General features: G+C 40.7%; 1 protein-coding gene across 5 annotated transcripts in view; it reads left to right on the forward strand.

The window, feature by feature from the left end:
• Positions 1 to 25,516, forward strand: part of UVSSA (UV stimulated scaffold protein A) — a 79,927-nt gene extending 54,411 nt beyond the window's left edge. For all 5 annotated transcript variants that reach the window (XM_084844997.1, XM_084844999.1, XM_084845000.1 and 2 more), the window contains 6 exons: positions 410 to 587; positions 3,073 to 3,207; positions 9,461 to 9,644; positions 13,570 to 13,681; positions 16,449 to 16,638; positions 23,735 to 25,516. In XM_084844997.1, the coding sequence (XP_084701123.1) occupies positions 410 to 587; positions 3,073 to 3,207; positions 9,461 to 9,644; positions 13,570 to 13,681; positions 16,449 to 16,638; positions 23,735 to 23,828 (893 nt within the window). In that variant the 3' untranslated portion in view covers positions 23,829 to 25,516. The remainder of the gene's footprint in view (positions 1 to 409; positions 588 to 3,072; positions 3,208 to 9,460; positions 9,645 to 13,569; positions 13,682 to 16,448; positions 16,639 to 23,734) is intronic.
• The last annotated feature ends 712 nt before the right edge of the window (positions 25,517 to 26,228 follow it).

Consider the following 26,228-nt stretch of genomic DNA (forward strand, 5'->3'; position numbering starts at 1 on the left):
CCACACTGATCAACAGATGCTTTATATAACAGAGTCTAGCAGGGCTTTTCCTGCTGTAGATCAGATGGACAACATCAGAGTAGCAAGGTTGGAATTCTCCCTACTTCCATCAAATCAGGTGCTCTATGCTTTTTCTGCTGCTGCCTGAGAAGGAAAAGTGTCTGGAGATATTTGACAATAATGTGAAATCAAAATTTGGTACCATTGTTTTTCTTGGACTGTTTAAAGAGAGATGGGTACAGTAGTTTCATGCAAACTACAGCTGGACCAGAATTTTGCCTCAGATGAGTATTCCATTTCTAAAATGTGCTATACAAACTAGAGACCTTCCTTCAGAGACTTAGGGTTGCTTCACACATTATGTGGCAGCAAATGTGTGTTTACTACCACCTTTGCTTTGCTTTTGCAGGTCTGGAGCCTGTAACACCACCGAAAGCCTTAGCAAAACAGACAGCAAAGAAAACATCTGTAGTGACTTCCCATTCCCAAACTAAAAGAAATGAAGAAGAACTTGATCCAACCTGTGCAGCTGCAACATGGAAAATTATCCAACATAAACTGCCTAGATTACAGCCTCCAGATGACAGGTTGATATACACACACACGTTAGAAATTTTATTCCTATGTATTTAGATCCAAAGCAATTCATTGAAACTAGAATGGAAACATGGCAAGTTGCAATAATTATGAAACATTAGTAATCTTACTTTCCTCTTAGACAGAAAATATTTTGGTTTAATATTTGGGAATTTTGAAGATAATTTCCAGGGTTTCGTTTTTGTTATTTTCTATACTGCCCAATAGCTGAAACTCTCTGGGTAGTTCACAAAATAAAACTTAAAACCATTTGAAATTGAAAATCCACAAGTGTGAAGTTTGAAAATTAATTGAACAACATGCTGTCAAAATTAAACATTCTGTTGTTTTGAATTTTTGGAACACACTGTTACCCTAATTTTCATTGTCCTCTCTTCTCTGGAGTTTTTTAATTCAGATTTTTTTTCTTAGCTAAGTTAAAAACAGCTATTCATATGATGGTGACTGCATAGCAGAATAAAATATCTCTTTAAATGTAACTTTCACTGCAGACAGTCACCAATTTTTAAAAATTAAAAATGAGATATGCATAGCACTTTTTTTACTATGCATATTTCTGTTCACGGTCCTGGTTCATATGCAGTGCCAATTCATGAACTGGTGGGGCTGCACTGGAATGAGCTCACCACTTCCGCTTTGCATCCGCTTTCATAAACAGCTCTGGAACTTCCCATTGCAGGTTCACATGTCACATCAAACAATCATCATGCCCCATTCCTGGGTTGTTCGATGCGACATGCGAACCCGGAACGTGGGTTGTTGAACCCAACAACAAACCATGGGATCAAACTCCGGGTTGTTTGTCCTTCTGGGTTTGCATGTCTCATCAAACAACCCAGGAATGGGGGTTCCTGGGTTGTTGATAAAAGCTGATCCAAAGCAGAAGTGGCGAGTGGGTAGGAGGCAGTGTGCTTGCTTACTGCCTCACTGCCCCAAGTGACTAACAGTTGTTAACCCATAGTTCATCATCATGTATGAACCAGGCCACGGTCTCATTTTCAAGTATACCTGTGCCGATGTGGAAGTTGAGAATGCACAAATACGTATATGTATAAATCTCAATATTACTTTCAAATCAAGTTACGCATAATGCTGTTAACTAGCTAAAAACAGATTAAAAACAATATCATCTACATAATAGATTTTTTAAAATATCGTTGTGACGGATGAAAGGAATTTTAACTACCCTACTTAGTATGGGGTTGTATTCAGTGCTGTCTGCCCACTGAACCAAAACTGCTGGTGGAACAGATTTGCCCTCTCCTTTCAGTCCTTCATGCAGCCCCCAATCTGCTCTGGACAGCTGGGAGACTCTCAGCAGATTTGGGGTGGGAGTGGGAGGTGAACAAGGGGAAGTCCTGTCTGGGAGATCTGAGTTCTAGTCCCCACTTGGCCATGGAAGCTCACTGGGTGACTTTGGGCCAGTCACAGACTCTCAGCCCAACCTACCTCACAGGGTTGTTGTTGTGAGGATAAAATGGAGAGGAGGAGGATAGTGTAAGCTGCCTTGGGTTCCTTGCAAGAGGGGGAAAAAAGCAGGATATAAATGCAATAAATAAATAATAAAAATTGGAAGTAGCCCCTGTGTTTTAAGTATCCCATCTGACATGGCTTATATTAGCTTTTGCAGTATTTCTGCTCCTGTTTTTACTGCTGATTTGTTAAATACTTCATAAACCTCAGAAAGCAGTTGGCTCTTTCCTGTGAAAACTTGGGAGATCACAAAGCAGGATGAATTACTACTCATTGCAGAAATCTCTGCCAGTTTTACCCTTGACTTTCCAATTCCTGCCCTTGACTTTCCAATTCCTTCCCAGGTTTATTATTGAAAGAGTATACTTCTTTCTCCAGTAGCCTTAAGAGCCAAGAGCAGCTAGTCAGTTGTAGGTAAGCCTGAGTATTTATGTTTCAATCATAAGGCAGCAAATATAAACTTCTGATAGTTATACAGAAGTCAGAAGGAAACAAATAAATCATTAGTGTTTAGGAAATAAAGAATACATTTCTAGCTTAATTGCATAATTACTGTGGTTTCAGATATTCAGATTGCCTTAGATTAGGTTAATTTAGGTCTAAATGTGTTACCCTGAGTTGTATTTATGTATTTTCCCTTTACTTTGTAAAGAGGTTATCATTATTTAATATGCAGTATCTACATGGATTGGCTATGGTAGATACTGTGTAGAAAAGACAAAGGCAATGACAATGTTTAATCTACATCATAGTTCTTGTTTGAATTGCATTTGCTTTTGCCCTTCTCTTCTCTCCTTGTCAAAAGACCTAGAAAGGCCATTAAGAATTGTGCTGAATATATGATGAATCTATAATTCCTTGTTTGTAGTATTCATCTTTGACAGCCAATTTGACATGGTAAGTTACATAGAAATTTGAGTGGAAAGTGTGTTGAAATTGTGTTGTAGTTCTTGATAGTTAGCATATACTTGTCTCTTGATTTCTTTTATCCTGCATATTTAGAAATTTTGAACAAGCAACTTCAGAGGAGTCCAACAATAGACGTGAAGAAGAGAAAGCCAAGGCTCCTCTCGTGCCTTTTGGGTTAGATATTTTTTACTGGGGCCAAGAGCAACCAGCGTCTGGCAAGATTCTTAAGTAAATACATTCCAACATTTTTTCTAAAATATTTAAAATTATTTGCTTTCTAAATGTGATTCAAGTTCCAAAGAAGCTTCTGGCGTATTGCTTTGTACACACAGGCAAACACAGACTGGTTGTAATTCCATCCATTGGTGCAAAGGAAGCCTTTGACTACATGGATTTGGGGTACTTCACATGGTTCCTCTGAGAAATACGAGTGGGCACTGTCTTCCTCAGAGTAATTCAATCACTATACTTAAGTGCTACATGATTATTTTAATTGATGATGTGAGCCGTGAGTTGCTGGAGGGCAGGATATAAACATTGTAATAAAATAATGTAACATTATTTAGATCCTAACATTATTTAGGGTGCAGTCCTATAACACTTTCCTGGGAGTAAGTCCCATTGAACTCAGTGGGGCTTACTTCTGAGTAGACTGCATGGGATTGCACTGTTAGTATTGTAGCATTTAAATCCTTGGACCACAATGGAAAAGAACTGTGGAGGAGGAGTGTGGAAAGTTTTAGACCACAGATTCCAATTCAATGATAAAAAAATAAAAAAATTAAAACCAGAGTTAAGGCTATCTCATGTTGGCTCAAGCTCCACAAAGCCAGGAAATTGGAAGCTTAGGCTGATGCCCCATGATCAGTGATGATGATGTGCAGTATCACAAATTCATGCGCCCACATGGATGCCCCACATTGTCCTGGTCCTATATTGCTTTTTGAAGCATCCGAACCTTACTGTTTTGCTATAGGAATCTTCCTGCGAGTTGACTGTGCCAGTTTGTTGCTTACAGCAGTAGCTGGCAGGATGTGTTGAACAATGAGAGGGAGCCCCCTTCTAGCAGTAAGGCTCCATACAGCAATACAGAACCAGGGCAATGCGAGGCATCTTTGTAAATTAATCTTATGCACTGACAGTCTACCTAGTTTAATGTGCCTGATAAGAACTGATATAATACACTTCTGTAAGAACAGGCTGGAACTTCTGGCCTTTATTATTAATGCCAGATATCTTCTCCTTGCCCTCCCCCCCCTTTTTTAGCACATTCATAATTTCAGAGCACCTCTGATCAAAGCTTTGGATGTTTGTTAAACCAAAACTTCCACCATTCCATGACCCTGTGTTCCCACACATCTTCAGCAGCCGTATTTGTGGGATATAGTTGTCATGGCAAGGCACAGAGGTTCTTATTAGTTGATGGCCTGTCCTAGAATATTTTGTCAATATACGCTGACAGCTTCGATACAGTATTTGTTCCAGTAATGAAAGCAAGTGCCTGAATATCCACTTTTTGTGGGTGTTGAACAATAGTATTCTATTGTTTTCTTCTTAGTATTATGGAGACAACATTTGCTGCAGTTCTTACCCTGTAGCAGAGCCTGACGCAACAGCAGATACTGAGATCAATAATAGAAGAGATGACATTTATCTAAATTGCTAGTAATTAGCAGAACATTTCCTAAATAACCACCTCTTGTCCAAAGTTTCAGCTATTTTGGCTTGGCCTACTAGCTAGCCATTATTTAGGGTTGCTTCCCTCTCCTGAGTCCTCTAACACATGCAGCACTTGAAGGAGGGGCAGAGTCTTGTTTCATCACCTGCAGTGCTTTGAAGTAGATAAGCAGTGCAAATATCTCAACCTTACTCTCGTGCCTGTGGGGGTGTTGGGGAAGGGACAAGAAGCAAGAGGGACTCACACTGCTTCATACCTTCTCTGAAGCCCCACAGGAAGTGAAACAAGACTGTACACCTCTGTGCATGCCAGAAGACTTATAGGGTGGGGGCTAGGTTTTGTTTCATCCTGTGGGGCTTTTGCAGAAGGGCAGCAGAAGTGGGAGCATCCTGCACTGTTTCTGTCTTCTGCGAAGTCAGCACGAAAGAAAACGGGCCCCTTCACCCCATCACATCCACTGTAATTCTCAGAGAAGTAGAGGAGGGAGGGATGCTTGCCACTGGTGAGCTGATAAGGGGTTTTGTGGAATCCTTGTTCTCATCTTTTAAACTATAGCAATATGTTGTATTGCTGAAGTATGATATAGTTTTGTGCTTTATGAAAGGATAAGTACTAATCTACATTGCAGGTGGGGAGTATACTCTATGCAGTAATAGCAGTTCATTTTATTTTAACATCCTTCCATACAATTATAAGTACTAGAGAATATTTTAAAAAATGAGATTAGCAGAAAATGATATTTTGTGCCGAATTCCAGATTCCGTGCTGCATGCTAACTTCCACAGATCCCTTAAACAGACTGTACACTGGTGAAATTAGAAGGGAAGAGAATTTAACATTGCTCCTTCTTAATGTGTGATTCCCCCCACTTTTTTTTTTTTTTGCTTCTTGTTTTGAAAACATTTGCACAGAAGCTACACTGATAAGTATATTGGTCCACCTAGCCTACAAAGTAGACTATATCATGAATAAGCGGCAATGACTACTTTGTGGGGTTTAGTTGCATTAACGTCAGTGAGAGCAAAACAGTGAATTACTACACACATCTGATTGTTAGGATCTATTTGTTTAGTGTGTTCCCTTTCTTTATGAAGATTTCGGAAACACTTTGGAGCAAAGTCTCTATGTGGTTAACTATCACAAAAATGGACAGATTGTTTCACGGGTTATGCTACTAATAAACCATTTTATAAAACTAATGTAAAGAGGGACAGTTATCAGTGTCACCTGAGGACATAACATATTTGCTAACTTTCAAGAAAAAAATACTCTCAGTCCACCAGAGGGCATAAGATGTTACCAACAAGGTTATGCAAGACTGCCTCATAAAAATCTCATATGGTTCCATTCGCTGTGTCCCCTTAAAAAAAAAAAAAAGCTGCTGCATTCATATCACTACTAATCAGTTTTAGTAAAGGAACTGCTTTCATTGTAATCTTGAAAATTTCAGTTCTCATCCATAATAAGTAACTATTTTTTTTAGAACCAGGCTTCAAACCTGTAGGAGACACCAAAGGATCTGTTCACATAATCATAATTCAGGGGTTATCGTCACGTGTTTGTCATCCCAGAACTGTTTGTTTTGTGATAACATCCCCTGTCAGCTGGAACAAGACATTCCAGAGCATTTCAGCTGCACGTCCATGCTGACAGAGCTGATGAACACATGCAGCAGAATCACATACTACATTTTTTCTGAACTCTACCACATCAGAGTCCAAGTGGTGGATCTGATGTTTAGGAACAGAAAAAAACTCTGTATGCACAGAAAAAGTGCCCTAGCATATACCCCTTCTCTCTGGCATGCTAGTTCTCTGTTTTCAGGGAGCATGTATTTAAACACCATTCCAGCACGAGATCTTTCACTAATAATCTAAAGTTAGTAATCTTCAACTTGTCAAGGCCTGGGACTCGCCTTGAATCTCATTCATGGGACACACTTTCATGGGGTACTGTGTGGTATGGGGCAGAGCCCAGCAGTAAAAAGGCAAAACCTAAAGTGAAGGGGTGGAGCCCGTAGTGAATGTTGTGTTAAGGTGTACAGCTATTCCATATGTTCACATGTCCCCTGCCACCAAGCAGTTCCTCCATACATGATAGCAGGTCAACACCGATCACCTTTAAGGAATCCAGATGCCAATGGTATTGCAAGCACAAAGCCAGAACTGACAGTGCATAACTCTAGTAGGTCAGTGCAGCTGCAGTTTACACATTAAATCATATGTATTAAGGAAGTGAGCCAAGTATCCATAGAGCCTTACACCCCACAGTTGCTGTGTCTCAATCTTATTCCCCCTTTCATATTCTCTCTCTCTCAAGTACACACATCTCAGTTAGGTGCTGCTGGTGACTGCCTCCTGTGATGTGATGCTCTTATTTCCTCACCAAAGGAAAAAAGGTGGCAGCAGCACTGCCGCAACTTACCTGAGGTCAGGTCAGGTCACGATCCAGACATTGTATACTTCTTGTGTAAAGGGCATAGTGCAGGTTACCACATGATTCTGCTGTATGTCTCTGTTGGCTTTAAGGTCAATGTTGATGTAAGCCATATCCATGGCTGAGGCAGGAGTGGGTATAAATAGATTCACCACAGAACTAAGGGGCTATAGCCCCCAGCCCAACATCTCGGGGGCCCAGTAGCTTTCCCAGCTTTAAAATAAAAAGAGCAAGTCTCTGGGCCTTGTAGGACCCGAGATATGAGGCAAAATGTTCAAGCACATTTCAGTTGTTTTGTGAGAAATGAGCCTGCTACCACCTTTCAGTGTGTTTAGCCAATAGATGAAGTTGCAGCTATTATCAACATTTGACCATAGAGATAAGAGTGAAGATTTTTCTGCAGAAGGAATTTCCTGGTTCATTTTGACCTTTTTTGGTCTACCCTCATGGAATAGTGATTACTACCCATAGAAAACAATTAGGAATCCAGAATTTTAGTGTAGCTCTGATTGGGCAGTAGCATACCAGGCCCAAACAATGGGTAGCAGGAATAACAGGCATTCATGTTCTTTCTACCTCAGGTCTTATTTCATGCAAAGTATTACCTTTTTTTTTTTAATGCGTTTGTAACCCTTAAAAACACAGACCTTCCACAAAGTCTGCCATTATACCCTTATTGTATATAAGTGTTGGGCGGGGGTGGGGGGCACTGTGGCTGACTGTGGGTTATGTTAGCACTACAAAGTAGTCCATAGTTGTTATTCCCATACTGATGGGAGGGAGACTAACCTATGACATCACCACAGTGTAGTCCAAAGTTGTTATCCGGCCCACTAGTGGGCTGGGTTTTGTTTTGTTTTATTTAGGGAAATGCAGTTGGTGCAGGGGCTGTGAAGTATTTAATGAAAAGAAGAATACTTTCCTTCATTAAATACCTTACTGAATTGCTTTAACAAAGACAGCCAGTGTGGCATAGTGCTTAGAGTATTGGACTGGGACTCAGGAGATCCAGCTTCAAGTCTCCACTCAGCCATGAAACCAGCATGGTTTTGTCAAGAACAAGTCCTGCCAGACTAATCATATTTCATTTTTAAATGGGGTAACTTCCTTAGTAGATCATGGAAATGCTGTGGACATAATATATCTTGACTTCAGCAAGGCATTTGACAAACTACTCCGATATCCTCATTAGCAAGCTAGTTAAGTGTGGGTTGGATGGGATTACTATTAGGTGGATCCATAGCTGGGTGGAGAACCATATTCAGAGTGCTCATCAGTGGTTCTTCACCAAACTGGAGGGAGGTATCAAGTGGGCTGCTGCAGGGTTCGGTCCTGGGCCTTGTACTCCTCAACAATGACTTGCAAGAAGTGGTGGGAGGAATACTTAATAATTTGCAGATGACATAAAATTGGGTGAAATAGCTAATACTTTAGAAGACAGAAACAGCATTCAAAATGATCTTGATAGGTTAGAAGACTGGGCAGAAAATAACAGAATGCAGTTTAACAGAGACAAGTGCAAAGTTCTTCATTTAGGAAAAAGAAATCAAAGACACAGGTATAAGATGGGGGATACCTGGCTTGGAAATAATACATGTGAAAAGGATCTTGGAGTTCTAGTCAATCATAAGCTGAATATGAGTCAGCAGCATGATGTGGCTGCAAAACAAGCAAATGCAATTTTAGGTTCCATCAATAGAAGTTCAGTTTCAAAGTCATGGGAAGTAGTAGTTCCACTCAACTCTGTGCTGGTCAGACCTCACCACAAATACTGTGTCCAGTTCTCACCACACTTTAAGAAGGATTCAGATAAATTGGAACTAGTTCAGAGAAGGGCAACAAAGATGATCAGAGGACTAGAAACTAAGTTTTAGGGGGAAAGATTAAAGGAACTGGGTATGCTTAGCCTTGAGAAGAAAAGACTGAGGGAGGATATGATAACACTTTTCAAGTATCTAAAGGGTTATCACAGAGGGCCGCAACATCCAAGACTGTAGTACACAAAATAACGGGCTTAAGTTATTTTGTGAACATTAACAATTGATTTTACATTATTTTCCCCAACAGTTTAGACCAAACAAAATCCTCAAGCATCCCTAGAACTGAACCACTTGGAATACCTTTGAAATAGTAGTTGAATTTTAGACTAAATTTTAGAGAGAGCTTGCAGCTCAAATAGATATATTTAGATTTTTTGAAGTGAAGTAGTTCTGTAATTTAGGCATCTTGTCAAGTAATGATTAAACATTTAAAAGCATTGTTGAGAGTATGGTATATATTGTCAGGAAAGCGATTACAATGATTCTATAGAATTTGTGTCTGCTTTCAAAGTACAACATAGCACATGGTTGTTGTAATTTTTTCTAGATTTTCTTCTCAGCATCGCTTTTGGGCACCCAATGAAGTGGAAGAAGAAGTGGAAAACAAAGAAATAGCAGAAATGCTGAAAAGTAGATGCATAACATTTGCTGGCAAGTTTGAACCAGTGAAACATAAATGCCGGGCACCGATGCCCAATGGAGGCCTTTGCGAAAGGCAGGATAGATTTAAGGTAAGTATATAATAAGATCCAAAGTGTTCTACTTCAATTCAATTAAGGTCTCATTTAACATTTGTTAAAAGTCTTAATAGTGTGATGTACTTGGCCAGAGTGTTGGATGTGGACCAAACAGACCTGTGTTCAAAACCTCACTCATCCCTGAAGCTCACTGGGTGGCTTTTGACAAGCCTAACCTTCCTCATAGGGTTGTTATGAGGATAATTTAGAATAATCCTATGTATGCTGTGCAAACCTCCTTCCAAGGAAGAGCAGGATACACTTGGGAGAAATAACTGGGAAATAATCAGAGCAGTATTTGAACCTTTCAGTATATTTTAACCTAAGATTAGAAACTGCCTTGCTGGATCAGACCAAAGAACTATGTTGTTGAAACTTCTGTCTTCCACAATAATCAAAGAGGTATCCTTTGCAAACTCTTAAGCAGGGTTTGAGGAGGGATCTAGCCCCTCTTCTCCTCCCCCCCCCCCCGCTGCTTCCTCACAGACAAGGTTTGCAGGATCACCACAGCCCACCATGGCTTATTTAAGCCATGGTAAGTTTCAGCGTGTGCTGTCCACCCTTTTGAAATTCAAGCCACAGTGGATGGTCACTATGGCTTATCTTGTCATGCGAACCTGGTGCGGGTGGCTTATGCATGGCTTAAACAACCCTCACATAATCTTAAAACACCCTATGGGTTATACGGGGGTTGTTTAAGCTTCACATATACCACCTTCACTGGATTTGCACAACACGATAAGCCACAGCAGCCACCCACTACCGTGGCTTGAATATTCAAGAATGGCCAGCACACATGGCAACCCACCATGGCTTAAATAAGCCATGATGGGCTGAGGCCATTTTGCAAACTGGCCCACTGTCTCTAAATGTGAAGGTTTCATCTTTACCTATCATAGCTAAATAGCTGTTCTCCATGGATTTGTCTAATTATATTAAAAGCCATTTAATCTTGTGTTGGTGAATTCCAGAAATATACTGTGGGCTGTTTGAAGAAACGCTTCCCTGTGTTTGCCCTAAATCTACTGCTAACCAGTTTCAGTGGATAACCTCAAGTTCTAGCGCTAGTTGTTTTTATGTGCATAGTTTTTCCATTGCATTTAATTGATAGTCTTTGTTGGTCACCTTTAATTTTCTTTTGGAAAGAAAAGCAGGGTGACTTATTTCTTTTTAATAAATAAAATAATTCTGGGAGACAAACTACGTTAGCCTGTTACAGCAAAATAGTGACTACCTGGTAGTAGATCCTGTTGAATTAAAGAAGACTTTCCTCTGAGGAGACATGCGCACGATTTCGATATGAGACATTTACAGCGCAATCCTATGCATGTTTAGACAGAAAGAAATCCTACAATTCCCAGCATTCCTCAGACAGCCATGCTGGCTGGGATATGTCAGGAATTGTAGGACTTTTTCCTGTCTAAACATTTATAGGATTGCACCCTTAGTGAGGGAATCATTTTTCTGTATTCAGTTTTTCCACATTGTTGTTCATTTTATAACTTCTGTCATGTCTTTTCTTCTCCCCTTAACTAAAAGACATAGCCTCTTTGTGCTTTAGTCTAGCTCTGCAATGCCGTTTCGGAGATGGGGTGACCAGAACTTTTCCAAAAGGAACAGACAAATTAATAGATTATGGGTTGGATTCAAAGGTTCCTTTCCTCAGGTAGAAGGAGTCTTCCTCTGATGGAAGAACTTCCTTCGGGAAAAACTGAACCTTTGGACTAACTGAGTGGGTCTAACATTAGCATTTGGTCATAATACCCAACTGATATTTCCATGTTCAGAAGCAACATGGCTACTATACGCTGAGAGGAAGTAATAGATGATAGCAGTTACCATCACTCCCTGCTTGAGAATTCCAGAGACTGTTTGGAACAGAATTGTTGACTAACGCATCTCGGTCTGATCCTGCAAGGCAAATCTTACATTCTGAAGCTGAAAATACAGTGTGAATTCAAATTTATCTCATACAAAAAAAATACCCAAATGAGAATGTACAGTTGCCAACTAAGATCTAAGGGTGATAGACACCTTAACCAAGACCACCCAGCAAGCCCACAACTATACAGGGATTTGAATTAAAATCTTTCAAGGCCACCTCTCCCTGGTTGGCTCCAGGTTTGAAGGGGCCCTGGACAAACTGCCCTCAGTGTCTCTCCCCCAGTCGTTCTTGAAGGACTTACCAGGTGATGGGGACAGGGCAACCAGCAGTGATGGCAGTGAGAGAAGTGCTGAATAGCTGCAGAGAGGGAGCCCCCATATTAATCCAGTGTAGCACTGCTACACCAGAGACATTGGGGAGGGATTAAACGGATGTCCCCTTTTACTCCCTGCAGCTGTTCAGCATTCCTCTCAGTAGCAATTGGCAATGGGAGAAAAATTCTTAAAAGAGCCCATCAGACCAAGTATGTCTGCCTGGTCCCCTGTAGGAATTTTTTTTTCCTCTTGCTGCTTGGTACTGAGGGGAGCTCCAAGCAGCTGCAGCAAGCAAGGGAGCCATAAGTTTAATCCTTCCCCCAGTAGCATCACTCCTGTGTCAGGGTACAGGGAGGAATTAAGCTGATGCTCACTGCAGCTGCTCAGAGCACCTCTCAGTGCCAGGCAACAAGGGGATACATTCTTCATAGGTCCTGCTTTGCCCAGTGCAGCTAGGTTTTTTTCCCTGGCTGCTTAGTGCTGAGAGGAGTGCCAAGTGGCTGCAGCAAGCAAGGGAGCCCATTTTAATCCCCTCCTTATGTCACTGACATAGCATCGTTCTACAGTAACAGTGGGGCTGTTCACACAACACAGTAACCCACACTAGTGGTTGAGTGTGGCTTGTTGTTGAACCGTGCATTGTTTGTTGAACTGTGGGTTAGTGTGTTGTCTGGACCCAAGACATTTTCCGCAGGGTGGCTTGTTAACCATGCAGTGTGGCTTATTTTTCTCGAACAAGCCACCTTGAGAACCTGTGGTTTGTTGTTGGGTTGTTCGGGGTGGATAACAAGTCACACTACATGGATAAAAAGTCACCCTGTGAAAAATGTCCTGGGGTCAGACAGCATGCTAACCCCACTGTTCAGTAAACAACCCACAGTTCAACAACAATCCACTCAACCACTGAGTGTGGGTCACCATGTTGTGTGAACAGCCCCATGACAAGGGCATTGGGGAAGGATTAAAATTACACTTCCTTGCTGCAGCCAGTTGGTATTCTTTTCAATGTTAAGCAGCAGAGGGTTTTTTTTTTAAGGGCTCACCCAGACTAGTGCACACTTTGGTCTGTATAGTGGTGGGTCCCACTGGGGCCCCAGCATTTGCCTGACCATGCCATTTGCTACTACTGGGTCTGCGGCTTTCACTCTTCACCTTTCTAGCTCTCCAGAAAACCTTTCACTTTGATTATCACGTTTTCAAAAGTGTTTATACCTGGAGGAGGATGAACAAGCTTAATATGCATTAAGCCTATGTTGCGTGTGGGGAGTTTGTACCAAACTCTTTGCTCAAATAAACAACCCTTTCAAGGAACCAGAAACAGAAGTGTTCAAGAAGGTACTATACATGATTAAAATAACAAATTAGAAGGTATATATATTAACAAACTGTAATGCATGTTTTCAAACAAAAAATGCGGCAAAACTTTAGTTTAGCTTATATATTTGTTCTTAAGAATAAAATATGTACATCTTATCATTGTTAATAGCATGGATAACTTCAGATCTCAGAGAAACTGGCTCCAGGGACAGTTGAGCAAAGTTCCCTGAACTGAATAGCTCTCTGTGAACACATTACTGGTTTGATATTCAGATATCCTAGAATGATATGGATCAATCAGCACAGCCTCAAGATGCTCTAAACCAGGCTTAACTTGTTAATAAAAATATTTTTAAAACGTAATTTCAACTTGAAAAAAATCAAATATTATGTCATCCTGAAGTGCCCTTTTCATGGAAAAATAATCCCCCGGGATGAATCTGGGAATCCTGTTAATCAAGAGGACAGAGACAGGGAAGCAAAGAGACAGTTTGAGAAAAAGGAAGAACAACCAGGTTTGTATACTTCATTAAGTCTGTGATCGTGTTTGAAATACATGTGAAGTAATCATCGAATGTGACTATAAATATTTTGAAAAGAATTCAGTAAATGCACATAGTTAAAAAAAAACCCAGTATTGATTTAAAAATCAAAAGATGATTGATCATAGATGGAAATTTGGAAGAAAAATATTCCCAAAATAAGAGAGGAGAAGCAATTCTTATTAATACCTTATTTTGCTGCAACCCTTTGAAAGGATTGTACCAAAATCACTTCCCAAAAATAAACAATTGCATTTCATGAGCCATTTCCTAAATATCAAACAAAACAATGACTTTGCTGCCTTTAGGTAATATTGCACATATCTGATAATCAGTTGATTGGGTGAAATGTTGCCAGTCATAGCTGTTTCCCAGATTAACACATTCCTACACTTCACACTCTTAAGAATGGCTCCATAGTAAACAAATTAGCTTAGCAGTGTAGATGTGATGGTAGGAAATTTGGAAGAAATGTAGGTTTAATATCCAGGTCCTTGAACTGTAAAAGATTATGCCAAGACATTCAGTTTTTAAAGGTTCTGAGTTTCCAGAAGTGTGTTCCTTTCTTGAAGTCTAGGTCCCCTAAAGGCGGTTGCTCTCCTGTGTGGTTGTGAGAGTAGGGACTGGGCCAGGGGAGTCAGGCAGAGCAGGAGAGGCCAACATGCAGTGGAGAATCCATGCATGTCTGTAGGAAATGCATATGTACTTCCTACGGGCCAAACTGGGGAGGAATCCCTTACTAAATCCCTGTCTGCGGAATGGTTGGATTGGCCCAAGGCAGTCCTGTACCCCATTGTGACAGTTTGGGTCCCCACTTGTGTCTTTATGTTTTCGTGTCCAATTAACTGAATGGAAAAGCACTTGGAAAAGCATTTGAGCAACCCTGATGCTACTGTGTAATAATTATGAAGCCTTGCTTTTTGTTTCTTGACACAGTTTAAAAATATTACAGCCTAGTCAAGTGTCCACAGAGCAGAGCTTCAGGCTCTTCTGAAACGACGAATCATGAGGGATTAGGCTGACCTGCTAATCTACAGTGTTCATCCTTTTACAATAGTTCACACAGAGGAGCAAATTAAGTGCCTATTTTTTGTGTCAGCCCTGAAGAATATCTGGTTTTCCAGCCCTTAGTGACTTGTTAACAAACAGGTATCAGGACAAGGTAGTGAAGGCAGCCGCTGGCCAGTCAGATGTGAAATAGTATCTCTTTACTAACTACAGTATTGATTCCACCCTACCCTTCCAAACTGTGTAATTTTCTTTTCCCTGCTGCTAAACCAGTAACAATGTATGAAGAGCTTTAGGGGCCCATCAGTGCTCAAAGGGCTGCTCTTCCTGGCATGCTATCGATTTTTCTCAAAGGCTTTTAAATTGCTCCTTCATTTTACTCAAATGCTCATTTCATCTCTACTGAACACCAGCATTTTTTCGTTGTGTTTAAACAATTGCTCCATTCACTGGGTTCCTAAACTGTGACGTCTTCTTATTTACTGGGAGATAAACTGTTTAGACAGTTTTTGTTAATCTTGGATTAATTGTTCCTGTGTCTTGGAATTGTTCTGCTCCGTATTCCTTTACTTAAAAAAAACACAAAAAAACACAAACCCCTCTGTGATCCAGCTAGCGTGTATGTGTGTTTTTATTTTGCCTTTCTGAGCCTCCTCCTTTAAATTATTTAGAGCTTCATTTTCTTATTTCTCTATGCAGAATTTTAATCTTATTGCCATAAATGAAGCTAACAGGGTGGTTCTGTTTGCTCTTTAGAGGTTCATCAATACACTATTCATTGTCTTTTCAGTGTAAAATAGTTTGATTCTACCTGCCTTGAAAGGCTGAGGCTATTTTTTTTTAATTTTAAAGTTTGTTACTTTAGCAAATGCATAAATATTAATGAATGCTAATGACATCCATAGTTTGATGTTATTGTTTCCATGTGACAGCAAAATATAGGTATTAAGAGTAACGCATAACATAGCCATTTTGTATCGTTAGGGTTAACTTTCAGTTTTGCCTTAACTTTCAGTATTTACTCAATCATAGGATAGTATTCAATAGGGGCTGTGCACGTGCAGCCAGCCCGGCTCCACGTGTGGCCATAATATAGCATTTCCGGGGGAAACCTGACAGAAGCAAAAATGCTGGTTTCTGGAAGGGATGTGATATGCCCCTTCCAGAAACCAGCATTTTCACTCATGTTGGGGCTTCCCCCCAAAGTGCTATATTGTGGCCGCATGTGGATCTGGGCTGGTGGGGCTGCGCATGTACAGACCAGGGCCTGGTAGGGCTAGCTCTGCAGTCATGGCCCCTATTGGATACTACCCATGATGTTTTTAACTGTTTTTTTAAAAGTTCAGGCACTCTGAAAAGATGACTTTCTGTGAGCTTAAACAACTTTGTTTCCCCCTTTTATCAGTGCTCTTGATATTAACTTGTTTTGCTAGGCAGTCAGTATAATCCAGTACAGAACATTGCATATACACTAACACTTTTTTCATCAAACATCACACAGTAGCTAAGGAAGCAACAGACTTCCTTGTTAAACTTGTCTTTAATTTTGAACTAGAATCAGTGTATCTGATGGTGCAGTTTTTGCAGGGCCATAAACCAAGACTGCATGAACATCCTCAAAAGCAATCTTTGCAGTGATTCATACCCAATTTTGTGTTTGGTCTGACATTCCAAAGTGTGTGGTTGTCACAAATCAGCAGTATACCCGTTGTTGGATTTTTCTCTTTGTCAGAGTGGCAAGATCCAGAATTCATGAGAGAAGTTGAAGCAGCCACTGGAGTTGATCTTGGATCCTCTAGGTATAGTGGAAAAGGAAAAGGAGGAAAAAAGAAAGGGAAGAAAAAGAAATACCCAAACTTGACAGATCTGAAGCAGCAAGCAAACACTTGTCGTTCCCGCCTGGAAAAGAAAGTGTTCAATAAGTAAGAGACTTCTTTGTATAGCCTACGCTCTCCATCGCTCTTGTTAATTTAGTTTTGATTTACTATGTTGCCTCTTCAGAGTGTGCCTGTCTATGTATCAAGGAAAACATGAACAGGCTAAATCCTTGCAACTTTTTTCTTTGATGTAACACATTCTTTGTACAATTCCTAGTTATATGTGTATGTGGTAGGACTACTGAAAAATTTGGTAGGTTTGAGTTTCATATCTAGGATCAGAAAAACCTTTGGATTAACAGAAGAGTTAAGGTGCTTACGAATTCACTCATGCACCAAAAAGCATGGAAATTGTTACATATAGTGCCCACTTTATAGACTTCAAAGAAGAGCAATTCTTATTGGGATTTGGAAGACCTACTAAAACTGGCCAGGCACCATTTCCTTTCTTTATAAATCCTGCTATCATCAGCTAGCCAGTTGTAAATCATTGGTTAAGGGCATAATCCAGTGCACATTAGGCAGAAAAAAGTCCTATTACTCTCAGCATGCCCCAGCCAGCCATGCTGACACTTGTAGGACTTCTTTCTGTCTAAACATGCATAGTTTTGCACCCTGAGTGCCCTACCTCTACCACCTACATGTAAATGAACATTTTCGCCCTCACACAAATCCTTAAAAACAACTGGCTGATGTGCATGAGACTCTTCTGTAGTGGATCCAAATGGATTTTATTTTTCCTTAGTGATTTGAAACTAGCTGGTTACCTGGGTAAAGTTTTTGACCTGCTAATTAGCAACCCCCCCCACAACCCACCCCTTTTTAAACGTAGTTTTTTAAAATGAAATTGTAAGAGCATTCTTGAATCAGGCTTCAGTTGTGATGTGATGTACTGTTATGAATTAGAATTATGCCTAGTCCAGTCCAAATCTGTATCCTCTACAATAAGCCTTCCCCAACCTGGTGCCCTCCGGATGTTTCCTTGCATTCCCGACCATTACCTGGCTGGGGCTGATGGGAGTTGAAGTCCAAAACATCTGGAGGGCACTAGGATAAGAAAGGCTGTTCTATTGTAATGTTCCAAGAAGATAAAAACCCATTCTTGTACTGCCAAAATACAGAAACTTTTAGAGTTCTAAGATGAGACATAGGCACTTGTGAGCTACCCTCAGCAAGGATTTTCTCTGCACCTGCATCACTCCCAAAGTGTGCAATGAATGTCTTCTCTTCATCTTTCTTTAGAGAAAAAGGTTAAGAGTCTTTGCGCCAATTTGTACACTGTTCATTAGCTCTGATACGCATAAAATATCTATTTGGATGAGCAGTGCAACATCAGAGAAGCTTAATTACAGAAGGATCAGTGGCAGCTTCCACAAACAGGGATTTTAACTCCTCCAGCTCACCCTTGTTCAAGGGAGCTGGCATTGTATCATCTGCAAGGAAGTGTCCCCAGCATTGCAGTGATCACACAAGTAGCTCACTTGCCTGAGCAGATATTCAGTTTATTTTTACATATAAATGCACCATTAGCTTTCTGGCACTTTCTGATTCAGACATCAGCTGTTTCTGAATGACACATGCCATGTCTACTGCATGAAACAGCACCATTGTGGCAGCAGGTCTACTCAGTAGCCTTTATGCACAAGAAGCTCATAATGTGGATCATCCTGATTCACTGCATGCTGAATTTCCACACCTCTGCCAGCCACAGCCAGAAATGTGTGGCAATGTGCTGGATGCTCCTACCACAGAGGACAGCAGTCTCTGTGTTGCAACCACTGCATGTGCAAAGTGTCACACAGTTGCCGTTTGAAGCCATCCTCTGTGTGGCAGCCAGAATGAGCAGACTAGTGTCCAGTATAATCAAAGGAAGTGGAACGAAGAAAATGCTGTTAAATCAAGAAGCAAAGCAGCTTTTGTTCCTAGCACAGATATTAGTGCTTACAATATTATATAATCTCAAAGGCCTGAATGAGCCAGTTCGAAGGATGTTCGTTGTTTAAAAATTGTGTTCCTCTCCTTGTCTTGATGTAATGGTTGTTATGAGTAATGAAAACTCACATTGGTTTTCTTCTCCTCGCAGAACAGCACATTGTCCATGACAATCTTGTATTATCTGGTCTTATTTTGAGGAGTCAATAAGCCATAAAGTTCTAATAAGCAGAATTTCACATCAGCTTTAGAAAATAAATTTAAAAAGTTGTTTTTAGTTTACTGTGCTTCGTGCTAATGATTTTGAATGTGTGTTAGTGCCAGGCGTGGGAATCCAATCTGTCATATTTTAATAGGTTTCATAGTTTGCAGTACTAAACAAGATGATAACCTTGGCTTTATATAACAGTCCCAAATTACTTGAAATGTACAGGTGATAAACCCGGGCTCTAGTCTGCCAATAAAGTTAAGTGAAATTGCACACAGATCATCAGAGTGGGATCTCATTTCATTTACAGTATCTCACAAGCCAGTGGTGCTAATGTAAAACCTACATGACATGAAAGTGCCAAGGCCATTGTGCTGTGCTAAAGACTCACTTTTCTTCTGCCAATTAAATAGCATTCCAGCTCCAAAACCATGACCACATAGTTGCCGTTTTTTTATAGCAGTGCTCCTGTAAACTCCTCATGCAGAATTCTGCTTAAAGAGGCACTTCTTTTAATCTGCTAATAAGATCATCTGTTCTAAATGCTCCATTGTAAAAGCATCATTTAAGAAGTACTCTCTGCCCTCAGACATCTTAAAAAAGCTTAGGAGTAAAACTATTGTGGTTACAAAATTAAGATGTAGCCAAGACTGTTGCCATCATCGTCATAGCATTCAAGGGATCTGGTGGCAAGCTCAGAAGAAAATAGTCTCCATAGCAAAGTGTACCATGAAAAGTTTGATCATGCATTGTTTGAGGCAGCTATACTTAAGTGCCTTATGCTGCATCCCAATTCATAAACGAACTTCATCTTTTGGTACAAAAATGGAACCAGGATGCATGTGTGTATTATACCTAAATGTCATACGTTGACATCTGGCATTTTGATCCTTACTGCTGCTAATCAGTGTGCTAGTGGAGGGGGTGGTTATATTAGGATTTTTAAGCGGTGAAGCATGCCATGTATGTTACTTGCAGGCTGGAACTGCTATAAAGCTACATCTTGCTCCAAGTGTAGCTAGGTAATTTCAGACCTTGGACATAATGGTTTTATGCCCCCCAGCTATGTGTATTATTTCAGTTGTGAAGTGAACAATTAACATTGTTCTTCTTCTCCCATACCCATCCCATGATTTACAACTGCTTCTACATTCCTGATATCTTACAGCAAACAAACAAACAAAAACAGTTTGCCAGCTCTGATTTTTTAAAAGAGAAAAGAAATACTATGAGCATGTGCAGTTTTGCATTTTAAACATATTTAAATTATAGCCCCATTATGAATACAAGAATAAAATGGAGTTTGCTTCTGCTGCTCTGCTGCTAAACACGTTTACTTGGGAATAAACACAATTCTGTTGTAGGAAAGGATAACATATTTAAAGTAAAAAAAAATAATCCGTAACCATGTACATGCCCATCCGGCCACCCCTGACTAAGAAGGAAGAAAGGAGGATGCGGCGAACAGCGTCAGCCCCAAGGGGCCCCATGCCCACGCCAGCCCAGGTGCTTACGCCAGGCCTGTATGCTGTTGCCCCCATCACTTGCTGCTCTCTAGGTGGTAATTTGGGGAAGCTGGAGTCTGGGGCCCTGGATGTCAGCCCCAAGGCTTGCCCTAGCTGCATCACTGATTCCAGGCAAGTAGGGCACAGAGCTGGACATCTGTCTCTAAACAGAGGTGTAAAACTTCCAGAAATTTTAAACCTGGTGTATGTGTGAAATAAATCTAATACTTTGTCATCAGACCTAAACTGTAGTATTTTTAAGAACTTGAAATATAGGCGCTCAAAGTGATATGCATAGTTCTCCCTTCCCCTTTATCATAACATCAACCCTGTGAGGTAGGCTAGGCTGAGAGAGAGTAACTAGCCCAGGGTCACCCAATGAGTATACTGGCTGAATGAGGATTTGATCTCCCTGGTCCTCATCCAGCACTGCTGTCATCAGTAACGTAATTATCTTTTTGAACCTAAGAGGTTTGTGGTAGTGTGAATTAGCTGTGTAACAAAGTTTTCTTTGTGGTCTCTGTGCACACTGATGTGATCTATGTCTGCACAGAACAACTTCAGAAAGCTCAGAAAGTGGAGGTATTCAAGAGGTGGAGTGAGCATCTTCTCACTCAGTTCTCTTCTGTCTCATGAGGAATAGCTTTGAAGAACACTCTGCTTACTGTAGCCTTTAGCCATGGTTTTGTTTTGTTTTTTCTTAGTTTTTCTTTCCTCCTGTGAAACACAAGTCCCTGGTTTGTTGGACTAATTGGATTCCCTCGTTTGTGGGAGAGGGAATAGCACAATGGCTCTCTTTTTCCAGTGGGGCTGCTCTTGTTGGAGAGAGGGCGGGGGGGAGGGGGCGGGATTCCGTTCCTTGGATGGCCACAATTGCTGCTTGTTTGGGGGAGTTTCAAAATCAACTCTTGCCAATCAAGACTTTACTAAGCAGGCAAAGCAGAATTGTCACCTTTGGCTTTGGGCTCCTCTTTGGGAACACACCTTGACTGCTACAGCTTCAAAATCTCCCCACAGACTTTGGAGGTGGCCTCTAGGCCTCTTTTGTCCCCAGCCATGCTTACAGGCCCTGCCCTGGCTTCCACTGGCGCTCTGCGCTTGATGCCACTTGGGAACATTGGTGCTTCTAGGACATTAGTGTTGAAGCATTCTACCCAAGCTTTAGGCTCTAAGCCTTCTTCAAGCTTGAAGAATTGTAAGTGCTCAATGAACAAAGCTGGGGACTTGGGAATGAAACAGAAAGGAGGACCGTTTCGACACCTCTGCCTCTTTGGACAAATCACAGAGTCCATTCCTTTTGGGCTTGGCCTTTGGCCCTGACTCCTTAGGATCTGATGATTTGGGGGCCGGTCTTGGAACAATCCCATCTGTAGGTCCTTGTGACCCTCCCAGTATTGTCAGGGTCAGGTTCAGCTGTGCATTATACTCCTAAGCCTAGCTCAAAACCCCAGTTTTGATCAGATGTGGCATTCGTAGGACCCTCTTACTGTGTTGGATGATGGGCTCGGACCATTTTCCCCTAGTCTCTGATAAGAAGGTTGAGAATACTATCTTTCTCTGAGCATCAGAAGTCCATCCACACAACAGTAACCACAATTGGGCTCCATGACTCTTCAAAGTCAGTGGACTAACACAAGGGCTACAGTTGAGACAGGAATTTGAGCCCAGCCCAATGGTTGCCCCTCCTCCCCCAGGTGGCCAGCTTGCCTCCTCCTTATCTCACATCTCATTTCTCTTATCTGTGCTTGCCTCCTTAATGTTGGTCCTTCTTTCTGTTGGTGGTCTACTAATCTACATCCCCTGACATCTGCCTGGGACACTAGCTTTCAGGAAGACTTACTTGGACAGGGAGGGCTAGGCTGCTCAGGCTCCATAGCCTCAGAACACCACAGGGCCTATGAATCTTGGTCAATGACTCATAAATACCAGTATGTCATCCAAGGGCCCATTCTGTTTCTTCTGAACCTCCTTTACAGAGCTGAGCATTCTCTTAGACGTCAATTTTGCTGGGTCTTACAGCAAGTTCTGCGGCCTCTGCATTAACATCTAATGAACCCAAAATCCCAGTGACTTGTGAAGTGCCAGCATTCATGTTAGGGACAGCTGTTGTTACCCGTGTAGTTTTCATTTACACCTATTATAGTTGAGATACCACCAGTGGCTTTGATGCTTCCAAGCCCAATCCTGCTGACTTGAGCCTATAATTAGTTGGCTTCCTCAATTGATTATACTCTGTTTTCCTCCATGGTTCCCACACAACTTCCGATACCAGCTCCAACTGTGTCTGTTTCAACTTCCCCAGTGGTGGTTGTATTTCAGTCAGTTCTTTTCACCTGTGTAAGTACCGATAGCACAGTACTTACACCTGATCTCACCTGTGCCATTGGTACTGATACCTTTGCTTTTTCCATGACCCCAGTCTCTGTCAAGAGGGCTTGTGCTGTCCAAAACCTGAGGTTCTTCTTTGTGGTCTATGCATTACACATATGGGCTCTGCACCTGCGCTGAGCCTTAATTTGGGAAACTTCTATAGCTGAGGATAGCTGAGGAGTTTTGGCTGGACCCCCCCCCCCATCCAGTGCCCATGTCCCTAGTGGGTTCCCGCTTATTCCCTCAGTTCTCTTTCGACCGCCCTTGCATGTGCCTTGCTAGGGAGCTTCTCTCACATTCAGTTTATCTGAAAGCAGTTTTTTTCTCAAAAGCGGAGGTTTCACTTGATCTTTCTTGGATGTGGAGCCTTCCTTTTGTATGATGTGGGGATACAGTGGAAAAGGGTGCCTATCTCCTGATTAAAGCAGCTTTTGTCAATTTTTGTTTAGTAAATGGTTGCTTTCTCTGTAAGTTGTTTCTGGAAATGATCATATGCGGCAGGGTTTTCATTGGTTCTTAACTGTTTGTAGGATGGGTTTGTAGAATGCTTGGATGGGCAGGCTGAGAGAGCTACAGTGGTGATTGATAGGTTTCTTTTTGTGCTGTAGGGGTCCCATTGAACTATTTTTAAAGTAAATCTTGATGGTTTGAACTGTAGTTTGTTTTTATTGTTGTGGTTCATTCTGTCTTAAAGTGCAAACATTACCTGTTCACCAAGTTCAAAACACTTGGTGATGAACAGAACACCATGAATATTGCTCCCTAGAAATTCATGTTCCTTATATTCCTAAGGCAATGTTTAAAATTCCACCTAAGTAATTGTCTAAAATCGATATGGCTGTAAAAGGTGGGGAGTGCATGATCATTATACTGAAAGACTTCCATTTGTTTATTTCTGTTAATGAGCCCATTGCTAAATTAAAACTGTTTGTACTGCTGTAGCTAATTTAGTTAACATAATAAATTTGTTCTGCTTCATCATCGGTGCAGTGTTTGAGGCTTGATTAGCAATTAATCATACCCCACTTCATTATTTTTGCTAACATATTCATAAGTGTTGCCCACATTTGCATGAAATACCAGTTTAGCTCTCTTCTTTTCATCTTGTCTTGCTTTTTCTTAATAGAACAGCAATGAAGCGAGTGGTGAAAGCAATGGATCGAATGGATCAAAGAAAACATGAAAAGTTTGCAAATCAGTTTAACTATGCACTGAATTGAATATCATAAATGGCAAAACTGATAAAACACTTAATGCTGCTATTCTTAAAGCTCTGTAGATAAAACATTTTATTGGAATAGTTTAATTAGTATAAATTTGGATAATCTAATGTTTTGATAATGAACATTAAATTTATAGAAGAATTATGCTCATAATTCTATGTGTGTATAAAAAAATACCCTTAAAATGGTTAACTACTTGTATTTTGTATTAAACAGAAGGCATATAGCTTCCAACAACACTGATTTTTAAATTTTTGGTGGACTGTAAATTTTTTGCCTTTGATATATTTTATAAGCAGAAATATGCTAAATCTCGGTTATGGTGCAAATTTGCTCTGTCACTTGCAAATGACAGATACAGTGTTATATGCTAGAGAAAGTTACAACTCTGACCACAGTCTAAATCTAGAATGTTTATTAGTCACCTGGCTTCTTCAGGAAAGTGCTCTGGCCATTTAAACCTCCATGAAATGTTTGAAAACCATTGTTTTCAGCATATCTAAGAGCCAAACTAGAGCTTATAGTCGCCATGGGGACCACTTTCCCCCTAACTAGCTACCCTCATGCATGCACACAACTGTAGTGATAGCTTGGCTCAAACCCTAGCTGCCATCGTGCAGCATGCTTCCCTGTCTGTAACAGCAGACTCCAGTGGTATACAGCAGACTCCAGTGGTATGAAGCAGGTCTCTGTGTGATGGCTAGAATTCACACAAGCGCTGCAAAATGCTCCTCGGTGGGACGGGGGGCAGATTTTCCACCATGGGGATTCCTATCTCTATGGCAACTGAACTATATAGCTGAGTTCTGAGGATCACTTACTTCCAGGTGTGGGAACGAAGACTCAAGTTGAGGGGAAATTATACGGTATGAACTGTGAACCGTGGAGTGAGTAGTACATGTTGCAAAGAAAACACCCATGTTGGTTTCCCAAAGCACGAATCCAGAGTGATTACACTTACTCTATAATACACACTACAGTGTGTGTGTGTTTTCCAATACATATATTAATGCCCTTACTGAAAAACATCTCAGACAAGAAAACACAAACTCAGTTTTAATAGTTTACATGTCAGTATGGGTACTGTATAATAAACGAACAAATATGGATATTGTTTAAAAAATACATGTATTCATTCTTGTGATTCAGTTTGATTTATCAGTTCTGCTAACAGTGGTTGTCTTATGAGAAGTGTTCCTAGAGTTTGATGGAATCTTCATTTATATTCAAGACACTTGTGACTAGCCAAGGATATGAGCATCTTGCAATGGTTTCCTAAAAACATCCTCTACAGATGTGACTTTGTGAGCATAAAGGTTTGTTAGAATGGCTTCTTTATAACATTCTCTGACCTTTGGAGTGTACATGGCGGCTGCAGTAAGAAGACTATTTCACAATCTGCCAACTATAGAATCATCTATTTCACTTCTGATGTATCAGCCATGTTCAGGATTGTCACTTCATGAATAAGACTTACACCAAAATTAGCAAGTATATATCTTATGTAAAAAAAAAAGGGGGGGGTTGTAAATAATGTAAAAAAATACCTTTGTAAACTGCCCAGAGAGCTTTGGCTATGTGGTGGTACAGAAATGTAATAAAAATAATAGAATTAATTCATATGATGGTATTCATGATTTTTGTCAGACGTTTTCTGTAAATAAATGTTTTTTTAATAGCTCTGTAAAAAAACTCTCCTCTTATTTGTAAGTAAAGCTAGTTCTTCCCTGTGGGTGTACTGGATATCCAAATGGGCCCAGTGAGAGGGCAAGAATGGGTCCCTGTTCATAGAAAGGGCTGCTGATATAGATAAGAAAATCTTTGTTGTTGGAGTTAGACACCCCTGGTGCTCCCCATTGTATGATTAAAAACAACAGACCAATAGCCATAAATATGAAATAAATGAATAGATACCATTTTAAGATCTTAAAAAATGAAAGATCATGAAAACTAGTATAAAAATCAGCCACTAAAACCCTTGGAAAATCAGTAGGTCTGCACCAGACATTGGATGACACAAGCACTGGTACTTGCCCCACCTGTCAGGAGAGAGCAGTCCGTCAGTGAGGGGTCGCCAGTGAAAAGGCCCCCTCCCTGGTCGCCATCCTGGTGACTGTCCTGGCACAGATACTCTGAGGAGGGCCTTCAGAGGTGGTGGGAGGGAGACAGAATGGGAATTACTGTTCACTTAAGTAGGACGTATGATTTTGATAAATATGTGCCACCTGGTAACGACCTACTGCATTCATGTTTTAGAAGCATATTGTTTTAAGGCATCATTTAATTATACAAAACTGTAAAATAAAGTTTTCAAATGCAAGAAAAATCTGAATAATAAAGAAGAGAATGTGTTTTTCAAAATGCATTCTATGCTCTAAGTACAGACCAAACCATATC

The sequence above is a fragment of the Heloderma suspectum genome, chromosome 3 (genome assembly GCF_057233095.1).
Source record: "Heloderma suspectum isolate Gila_16-S chromosome 3, 16-S_ref, whole genome shotgun sequence".
NCBI classification, from domain to species: Eukaryota; Metazoa; Chordata; class Lepidosauria; order Squamata; family Helodermatidae; genus Heloderma; species Heloderma suspectum.